This window comes from Lolium rigidum, chromosome 7 (genome assembly GCF_022539505.1).
Source record: "Lolium rigidum isolate FL_2022 chromosome 7, APGP_CSIRO_Lrig_0.1, whole genome shotgun sequence".
Taxonomy (NCBI): domain Eukaryota; kingdom Viridiplantae; phylum Streptophyta; class Magnoliopsida; order Poales; family Poaceae; genus Lolium; species Lolium rigidum.
Genome location: NC_061514.1, coordinates 151,167,032 through 151,177,344, shown reverse-complemented (window position 1 = coordinate 151,177,344; position 10,313 = coordinate 151,167,032). Strand labels below are relative to the sequence as shown.

At 43.1% G+C, this 10,313-nt stretch overlaps 2 protein-coding genes across 2 annotated transcripts; both read left to right on the top strand.

Annotated features, from left to right (window-relative positions):
- Positions 1-875: 875 nt before the first annotated feature.
- Positions 876-6,529, top strand: LOC124677361 (glycine--tRNA ligase, mitochondrial 1-like). The gene is made up of 9 exons (XM_047213350.1): positions 876-1,055; positions 2,118-2,500; positions 2,577-2,694; positions 3,318-3,512; positions 3,637-3,861; positions 4,267-4,326; positions 4,469-4,549; positions 4,627-5,032; positions 6,059-6,529. The coding sequence occupies exons 1-9, from the start codon at positions 891-893 to the stop codon at positions 6,307-6,309; spliced, it is 1,884 nt and encodes a 627-aa protein (XP_047069306.1). The 5' UTR covers positions 876-890; the 3' UTR covers positions 6,310-6,529.
- A 1,045-nt stretch (positions 6,530-7,574) lies between these two features.
- On the top strand, positions 7,575-9,810 carry LOC124677363 (cytochrome b-c1 complex subunit Rieske, mitochondrial). Its single transcript, XM_047213352.1, has 2 exons — positions 7,575-7,814; positions 8,855-9,810. The coding sequence occupies exons 1-2, from the start codon at positions 7,649-7,651 to the stop codon at positions 9,499-9,501; spliced, it is 813 nt and encodes a 270-aa protein (XP_047069308.1). The 5' UTR covers positions 7,575-7,648; the 3' UTR covers positions 9,502-9,810.
- The last annotated feature ends 503 nt before the right edge of the window (positions 9,811-10,313 follow it).

The window sequence follows — 10,313 nt, the reverse complement described above, 5'->3', positions numbered from 1 at the left end:
ATAAAAAAGCAAAACATTTGCGTCCAGTTTTGAGAAATGCTTCGTGAATTTGAGACGCTTGACAAAAACAATGCATTTATGTCGAGACTCGAGAACAAACCCAGATTCGTGAACATTCATGATTTGGAAGAACGCAGGGCACTCTCTCTCGGCCACATCATCCCCTTCCTCCTCTTCTTATACGTCTCATGACCACATGACCCCCTTCCTCCTCCTTTTTCATCGTTTTGACCTTCCACCATCCACCATCCGAGCCGAAGCCAAAGCCGAAGTGACGGCATGACTAACCGCCGCCTCAACGATGTTCTATTTTTTTTCCAGGGTGCACTCATCTCTACCAAGTGGCGTGCACACACCAACTAGACCCATCTTAGAACAGATTAACGTGTGTACATGATTCGTTGAATTCGTACACGATATGCCCCCTCTATTTTGGTTACTCCGCATTCTGGATTTAGTCAAAACTAAATTTTGCAAAGTTTAACCAAAAAATATGAAAAATATCAATATTCATAGTACCAAATATATGCAATAGGAAAGTACATATTATGACGATTCTAATACAACATGTTCTATATTACAAATGTTTAGTTAATAGTTTGACTTTGATCACCTAGAACGCGATGTAATTGTGGACCGGAGTTTAGCAGGTCAAAGAAAGTCAATTCATACTATAAGCTTGTCCTCTATCCAGGCCTATCTCGCGTGGACCGTCTGGCGCCACACGCTGGCTAGCGGGGCCCAGACGTGGGCGTGGCATCTCCAACCCATCTCATCTCCCCATGCTCCTCCGCCTCCTCTCTTCCGCCACTCGCGCCACCATCATCGCAGCCAAACCTCACCCGCCCCAAACCCTAGCTGCCGCTGCTGCCACCCGCCGGCTCGCGGAGATGGCGGGGAGCCGGGAGGCGTTCCGCGTTGCGGTGGCCAACACGCTGGAGCGGCGCCTCTTCTACGTGCCGTCCTTCAAGATCTACGGCGGCGTCGCTGGTCTGTACGACTACGGGCCGCCAGGGTGCGCCGTCAAGGCCAACGTACTCGCCTTCTGGCGCCAGGTAGCCTCTCTCTTACTGCTTCTCGAGCTGGTAGAGACAGTAGACTCGTCGGTTGGGGGCTTGGGGCTAGTCGTCGACCGAAAGGTTGCCGCGTATTCGCTCGGTTCTGAAATCGGGTGGAGAAGGCTGCAAGGGGAGCTACTGGCTACTTAATTTTGTCCTTTACTTGCCAGGGGAGTAGTATTGACTATTGAGTCGAAGTGAGGGTTAGCGTACCTATAAGTGACGTGCCGTGCTGGTCTTGTATTCGTGTTACTCGCGCTGTGTGGTGTAGCATGGTGCTGGTTTCCGAATTTGGCTATCTTTTGATAAAGTAGGTGGCTACTGGATACTCTAGAGCTAAAAAAAAAATCTGGAATGTAAATTGCAGAAATATGTTTGTCTAGTTTCATCATTTTGTAGATTAGGGGGAAATTGGTCTGGGTTTCCTTAAGTTCTAAACTTAAAAACTTTATGAACGCAGGAGCTTAAGAGGAATGCATGAACTTATACTGAATTTGCTTCCTTAAATTGTACTCCGCCTAAAAAAGCTGCTCAATTTTGTCTAGATACGAATGTATATAGACATATCTTAGTTATAGATACATCTGTATCTACAAAAAGTTGAGCAGTTTTTTTTACGACGGAGTTATTATCAGTCACAATCTAGGTCACTGTAGACACTAACATGATCTCCAAGGTGACACTTTGATCACTAATTTCTACGAAAATATTTTTTAAAACTAGAATTAAGTGTGGATTATCAAAATTTATTTCATGATAGAGCATGTCTTAGTTTAAGTTTCTAATATATATTTGTATTTTTCTGTGCTGATGATGAAACCTAAAATTGTCAGACTACCACAGATTCTAAAACGACCTAGACTGTGACTTGGGGGGACTAGAGAATTAGGAGGCAGACCCTACTTCTTATTCTTTACCTTATGAGTGTAGCATATTAGGCTGCGAATGTTCCGTTGGGCTTAAAAAGCTTCAACCGGCCCTTTTCCCATGTAGTTTCTGAGGACATCATATTTGTAAATAGATAATCAACTTACCATCTACTTGTGTTTTCCTCCTCAGCATTTTGTTCTGGAGGAAGGGATGCTGGAGGTGGATTGTCCATGTGTGACGCCAGAAGTTGTCTTGAAGGCCTCTGGCCATGTGGACAAGTTTACAGACTTAATGGTTAAAGATGAAAAGACAGGGAGCTGCTATCGTGCTGATCACTTACTCAAGGACTTCTGTAAGGATAAGCTTGAGAGAGACACCACATTGTCACCAGAGAAAATAGAAGAATTAAACCATATTCTTGCTGTCTTGGATGATCTTTCGGCAGAACTATTGGGTGCTAAGATCAAGGAGTATGGAATTGTTGCTCCTGACACAAAGAATGTATTGTCAGATCCGTACCCCTTTAATCTCATGTTTCAGACATCCATTGGACCATCGGGTTTGAGCGCAGGGTGAGTTCAAGAACAGCTCACTATGTTCTGCTTTGTCCAATCTAGTATAAGCTCATGTTCTACCTCTGTTTTGCAGGTATATGAGGCCAGAGACAGCACAAGGTATCTTTGTCAACTTCAAAGACTTGTATTACTACAATGGAAACAAGCTACCCTTCGCTGCAGCCCAAATTGGCCAGGCCTTCCGTAATGAGGCATGGATCTGTTAATCACTTAACCTTCTGTTCGTCTATTTATTATCAATTTTGATGAGGTCTATCCTATATTCATCAACTTTCTTGCAACGGTTTGTATTGTTTTATTTACTAAGTTGTTTTCTAGGGTTTACATCCTGTACTTTATTAACATATTTGCCATGCACCATGCCGTAATACATATGAAAGACTCCTGTTGATTGTATCGTTCATGTTCATTTTTGGTAGAGAAAATATGCTGAAATCTTCAGCTTATTTCTTAGGTATTCAGATTCGGTGTACAAAGAGTCCTTTTTTTGCCACTGATTGAATCTATCTTCTCCTTTCTACCATTAGCAAAATACACTTCTCTCTTTCGCCACAGCTCCTTCAATACCCTGTTCTCTTTTGTCATTCCTGTCTGGGACTATCTTGTGCCGTTATCAAAAGAGAGTTACATTTTAATGTTAACTGCATGAATAAGATAACTCAAACCAGTGGTATTTTTTTTTTGTATTGAAGAGTTTTTATCTGGTTACTGTCGACATGAACTGGATTAGTTGTACTGGAGACCAATTAACTACTAGTAACTGTTGGCTATTGCTTAACAAGCTCTGTGGTCTGAGACAAACTTGTTTCACTAGATATCTCCTCGTCAAGGCCTTCTGAGAGTCCGCGAATTTACATTAGCAGAGATTGAGCACTTTGTGGACCCAGAGGACAAATCCCACCCAAAGTTTAGTGATGTTTCTGATCTAGAGTTCCTGATGTTTCCCAGAGAACAGCAACTGACGGGAAAATCAGCCACAAAACTTAAGCTTTCTGGAGCCGTATCTGAGGTACTATATTTTTATACTGCTAGCATTATCTGAATTCAACTCTTGCTTTTGCTACTCGTAGGACCAAACTCTTAACTAGTAGTTGTGACATCTGTTTCTAAGCAACACTTGCTGCAACTTGCAGGGAACTGTGAACAATGAGACCCTTGGCTATTTTATTGGAAGGGTTTATCTCTTCTTGACACATCTTGGGATTGACAAAGACCGTCTACGGTTCCGACAACATCTGCCAAATGAAATGGCTCACTATGCTGCTGATTGCTGGGATGCAGAGATTGAATGTTCATATGGGTGGATCGAGTGTGTTGGAATTGCTGATAGATCTGCATATGACTTGCGTGCCCACTCGGTATGTATCACATTTTGATGCTTGCCCTCACCTAGAACTGCGAGTTTATTTTCCTTAATATATAATGCAAAAACTTTCTGCCAATATCAAAATTGAGAGCAGAGCATTTCTATTGATAAAACATTTTTACCAAATGTCCACTGTTTGCCACATTTTTTAGTGAATGTGCTCCTTCATGTATAATTGAATTTATTTTGGCGAACATATTTGGTTAGCTCAACTGCCGAGTTTCTGTAAAATATTCATCAATTTCATCTATGATCCAACTTATCTATAGTATTCATTTGTTCTAGAGTTCTAGACCATAAACATTAGTGGTACAATGCTTATGTTCCTGTGTGAAGTGTCTTCTGCACATCTCTATCACAATCGAACTAATCCTATGCTGCTGCCAATAATGGGCAGGATAAAAGTGGTGTTGCACTCGAAGCGCATGAAAAATTTGCAGAACCAAGAGAAGTGGAGGTGAGGCTTACTTTTGGCACAATTTTCTTATTGTACACTGAATATTGAATTATTACTGCTGAACTCTTGCAGCTGTGATGCTGTGATCAGTTTCTTAAGTTATCTGCTTTGCTAATATCAAGTTTCTTCTTGGCACATTCAGAAGTTAGTTGTGACCCCATCAAAGAAGGAACTAGGTCTTGCATTCAAAGGCAACCAAAAGATGGTTCTCGAAGCATTGGAAGTAAGTTTCATCTCCATATTGACTTGTTAAATCTTGGTGTTGTTGTGCTTATCGACGCTTACTTTCTCTGCTGGCAGGCCATGGGTGAGACTGAAGCTTTGGATATGAAAGCAGCTTTAGAGTCTAAAGGGGAGGTTGAGTTTAAGGTTTGTACCCTTGGGAAAGATGTCACCATAAAGAAAAATATGGTTTCAATTAACCTCGAGAAGAAAAAGGAACATCAAAGGAAATTTACTCCGTCTGTCATAGAGCCATCATTTGGCATTGGGAGAATTATTTACTGTTTGTTCGAACATTGCTTCTATCAAAGGACTGGCAAGACAGATGATGAGCAATTGAATGTGTTTGGTTTCCCCCCTCTGGTTGCTCCAATTAAGTGTACCGTGTTTCCACTGGTCAAGATTGAGAAATTTGATGTTGTTGCCAAGAAAATTTCAAAAGCATTGACAACAGCAGGGATTTCTCACATTATTGACATCACAGGTACACTGAACTTATGGAAAACCATTGTGTTTATTTTATATTCTGGCTGTATGAAACTTTGCAATTTGCATAGCATGACTTGATCACCATCTACACCTTTTTTTTTTTTTTTTTTTGCTTTTGATCTTTATTTGCATAGATGGTTTTTCTCATCCCTGGAAGATCGGAAATTGCAAAGTGAGAAATACCATCTATGCAAATTCCAGGGATGAGATATATGAGAAATAGTTCTTGATGTTTTGTCGATTGACTGTTAACTTCTTGCTACTTGTCTTGTACTCTCATACCTATATAAAAGGCATGGGGTAGGTTTGTTCCAATAAAAAATGATCCAATGAATGAGAAATAAGTGGAACCTTGCACCGTACATTCACTCACGCTCTAATTACCCTGTTACATGCACAGCCACTTTCTTAAGTTTCACCAAATATTTTGTTTTGCATCATATTCTCCCGTTCCATTTATAGCCTACTATTGCATACAGTACTCCCTTTCCCTTCTCTCGGTTGTATGTCACCATGGCAGTATACACCTCTCTTGCGTTGCAGATTTTAGTGTGTATTTTTTATGATAGAAATTGTTGAAGATATGTATTGCACATGCAGGGTCGCCAGTAGAGGTCCAAAGTTCCCCTAGCCATTCTTTGGTAAAATAGGTTAAGCTGCAAAACATATAGTTGATGTGTCAATATTTAATCTATATACGATGTTATTCATATATACTTTTGAATCTTCTGTCTAGATTGCTGCCTTGGTGAACATCGATATTTGTTTTACTCTTTCAGTGGATTATATTGTTGAACCTTCTTTCAAAGAGTTTTCATTGAATGAATCATAGCATGGAATTATTTTCTTCAAAATATGCTGCTATATTAATTTCTAAAGTGCCCTTGAGGATCTAAAATTATAGACCACTTATCTATGATGCTGTGGTGGTCTACTAAGCAGAGGAATGCAAACTTGTTGGGCTCGGAAACACTTATCTTGTAAAATTTGCGAATAATTTGTGCCTTGTGTACTATTGCAGGCAACTCAATTGGTAAGCGGTATGCAAGGACAGATGAAATTGGTGTCCCCCTGGCGATCACGGTCGACTCGACTACAAGCGTGACTGTCCGGGACCGGGACAGCAAGGGTCAGATCCGCGTGGAGGTTGATGAGGTGGCCTCAGTTGTGAAGGAAGTGACGGATGGGCAGAGCACCTGGGCAGACATCATGTGGAGATACCCAGCACATACAGCCTCGGCTGCTGATGAGGAAGAAGCTCCTGAAACCTGAAAAGTACAGTAAAAAAGTATCCAATTTACTGATGGTTGTCCTCGTGAATTCCTGATGCCTGTTGAGTTAACACAAATGCTAATAGAGTATTGTCCTGTAGTCCTACTACTGGTTTCCCTCGCATATGATTCTCACCCGTTTCTGTTAATATTTACTGTTTCTGCATGTATATGTCGTGTGATTAATAGCAATGGGCAAAACATACATTTTCTTTTGGTCAGATTTGTCATGTGAATTGTGTTGGTCCCAGTTCCCATAGTAGAGCATTTTATGACTTGTCGGGCAAAGTATGAGCAAAGCTGTCAATCTAATACTATCACTTATGTTTTGTTGGTAAGATTGGAATGATTAACCCAAACGTACATTTTGGATTTGCAAAGCATGGGTAAAGTTGTTGATCTGAAGTTACTTCCGTTTTCATGTTTCCTAACATTTGCATTTTTTAGGTCCCAGCCTTTATGACCCTAGGCATATGGAACATTTATTTTCTTCCCTTACGAATTACAAATCTGAAGGCAATTTCTTTTACGTAGTGTCATATGCTGCCCTTTGCCCAAACAGAGAACACATGAAATGTCGCTCGCACACTCTGTCAGAACTAGCTCAAACAATTGGTAGGCTCAAGGTCAAGGGTGACCTCTCACCTGGCGAAAGAAAAGGAAGATGTATTACACAATCTGGAAGGAAATGAAGCTAAACCTTGCTAACAAAATTTTGACTGGATTTCAACATCATAATCTACATCTTCCGGCCACATTTGAGAAGTAAAATTGTTGAGTTAAGCCGATGTATCAAATCATCCATTTAAGCATGCAATCCCACTTTTCTTCTCTAGAGATTGTGTTTTGTGCAGGTGTTCCAGCAAATGAGCACTTTATTCTAATGTTGTTGTGCGAAGCCATATTTTTGCTGTGTATGTGAGCAAAAAATGAAAATAATGGCACACTAGTGAGCATTTTCTCCACATTTGAATCACAATTTTCTGTATAGTTTGAGTCAACTATTTTTAGGTGAATTTGAAAGGGGTGATAGGAGAATCTGAATCCTATTCAAGATCGAAATTGGAATGGTTTCTTCCTGTAAAGAAAAGAAAGTGACTTGAGAACAGAAAAGAAAGGAAGACTTATAGGAGCTTATACTGGGCCTGGAGGTCCAGGCCCCTACAGGCCCAGTAAACCCTACTGAGCCGGAGAAGCCCACCGCCCCTCAATACTTGGTCCGCCGCTCGTTCTTCTCCCTTCCTCTCTCTCTCTCTCTAGCAGCCTCTTCCGTCCGTCTGGTGTGGCGACCGAGCGAACCCTAACCCAAATCTCCGGAGGAAGACCACCACGGCCACGAGATGCTGAGGGTTGCGGGGAGGAGGCTCTCATCTTCCCTCTCCTGGCGCCCCGCGGCGGCCGCCGGAGCCAGGGGCCCGCTCGCCGGCCCCGGGAGAGACGACGACGACAACTCGGCCCGCCAGCCGCGATTCGCCATCGACTCGCCCTTCTTCACCGCCGTCAGAGGTATATCCGCGATCTCGCCAACCTCGTGTCCCTTCTCCCTGATCTGCCCCGCGTCCGTGGAGATTTCGCCTGGGTGTCCGTGAATTGGGGTCGCGTGGTTTCGAATACGCAGTTTCGTCCGTGATCCGAAATTGATCTAATGATCTCCGCTTTGGTTCATCCCGTAGGGGGCGTGGTTTCGAATACGCAGTTTCGTCCGTGATCCGAAATTGATCTAATGATCTCCGCTTTGGTTCATCCCGTAGGGGCGCGCTACGATTTCATTCGACCTACCTGTCTAGCTGCTGTTGGCGGTTGCTTGCCGTGACGCCGGACCGATCATTCTAGCCTGGATCGGATTTGCGGATGGCCTAGTTTGTTGCAAAGCTTACCGGTTACATACGCGTCTATGTGTTGTTGACTGGCTTGATAATGAAATGAATTCACAATTGGCTATATCTGTCTGATTCAGAATGAAATGGATTGCTAATAATTTGCAGTGATTAACATGTCAATCTGCTAGTAAACTGTGATTTTGTTGAGATGTTTCTACTGGGCCTGGCTACCTTCTGACAAACATGTGGACAACCGGTAGCCATAGAACTGTTATCCTCTCATTGCTTGTTAATCCGTTGTCTGAGTAGCATATTCTCGCTGTTACTAGGAATGGAATTACACCAAAGAAAAGGATTGTTCAAATTGCACTAGTTGGTACTTACTATGAGTTCCACAGGTTAAGTTCCATTTTCTACTCTACGTTGTTTAGCGTGTGCCATGAAATTCTTGCTATGGTGATCTTATTCTTACCATTTTCAACTTCTGTAAGTTGTGTTCCCATTTGTTGGTGCTGGACGATGACGCAGATTTTTTTTATGGGTGCTACTTTAGTTAGCAATATTATCACTACCATACTGTTTCTGTTGTTTGCCTACCCCAACTTGCTTGGGAAAAAAATGCTTTGATGTTGTTGTTGTTATACTGTTTCTGTTGTTTATTGATGCCTAAATATGAGGACCTGTGATATCTCACTGTTTTCCATACTACTTGTAATTCTAATGCAGGCTTTTCGTCGAGTGAAACACTTGTTCCACAGAACCAAGATGCTGGGCTGGCTGGACTTCCAGCAACTGTGGCTGCACTGAAGAACCCCAACTCAAAAGTGCTTTATGACCAGTACAACCATGAAAGATATCCTCCTGGAGATCCCAGCAAGCGCGCCTTTGCCTACTTCGTCCTGAGTGGTGGGAGATTCGTGTACGCATCACTGCTGCGTCTCCTCGTCCTGAAGTTTGTCTTGAGCATGTCAGCAAGTAAGGATGTGCTCGCGCTTGCTTCCCTTGAGGTCGATCTATCCAGCATCGAGCCCGGCAGCACAGTTACTGTCAAGTGGCGTGGCAAGCCAGTCTTCATCAGGCGGCGGACAGATGACGACATCAAGCTGGCCAACAGCGTGGACGTTGCATCCCTGCGCCACCCGCAGCAAGACGCTGAGCGTGTGAAGAACCCAGAGTGGCTGGTGGTTATCGGTGTCTGCACTCATCTTGGTTGCATTCCCCTCCCCAACTCTGGAGACTTCGGCGGCTGGTTCTGCCCGTGCCACGGTTCCCACTACGACATCTCTGGCAGAATCCGCAAGGGCCCTGCCCCGTTCAACCTGGAGGTCCCCACCTACAGTTTCTTGGAAGACAACAAGATGCTTATAGGCTGAGAGCCTAAGACTTGGCACCTATCAATATACATTCTTCACAGGGGGTGAATCCCTGTCGTGCTGTTATTTTTTTTTATCAAACAATGTGGCTAGGACTTTTTGTTTCACGACTATCGTCGCAACGCCGATCCACTGGTATCTACCTGAGTGCATTTTGCAGTGCAAAATAATTGTTTCTGCTATGTTGCTACTGAAATGTAAAAGTTATTTGGAGCTGATATTTCTGGGACACAACTGGAAGGATATTGGACACCTCCTCTGGCCCTTCCCCCATTTTTTGATGATAAATAATCAAACATGCTGTTCTTCCATCTGTTGTGTTTGTACTATTGGGTTGAGTTAAATCATGGAAACGTTCCAAGATTGGTTGTGTGGTCTAACTTCATGAACTTGTATATTGATTCTAATGCTCCTTGACGAGGTGCTGCCGCAGATGGTATGCTCCTTGAACCTTGATAGTTGACAGTGTCAACTTGACGCGGTGATGCTGCTGATGGTATGGCTGGCAGGGAGACCCGGTTGTACGCCCACCGGCTTCTGGCGGCATGGCACACGCTTTCATGAGCGGATGCTGTTTCTTGTCCGTGTGACCAAGGAGCAAAAGGAGAAAACGACTACGTACAAGCACAGCTAGACGGCGATTGCCATGGTCCATACGTTTGCTACCGGCCTCTCATGGCGCAATCAAATTAGTCTTAAGGTCTATTACAATTTGCTACGATGAAATACAGGGTTTCCCTTAGCTGTAGACCCATGAACCCGACTTTTGGGTCCGGGCACATGTAAAGCATACACCATGGGAAACATTTTTG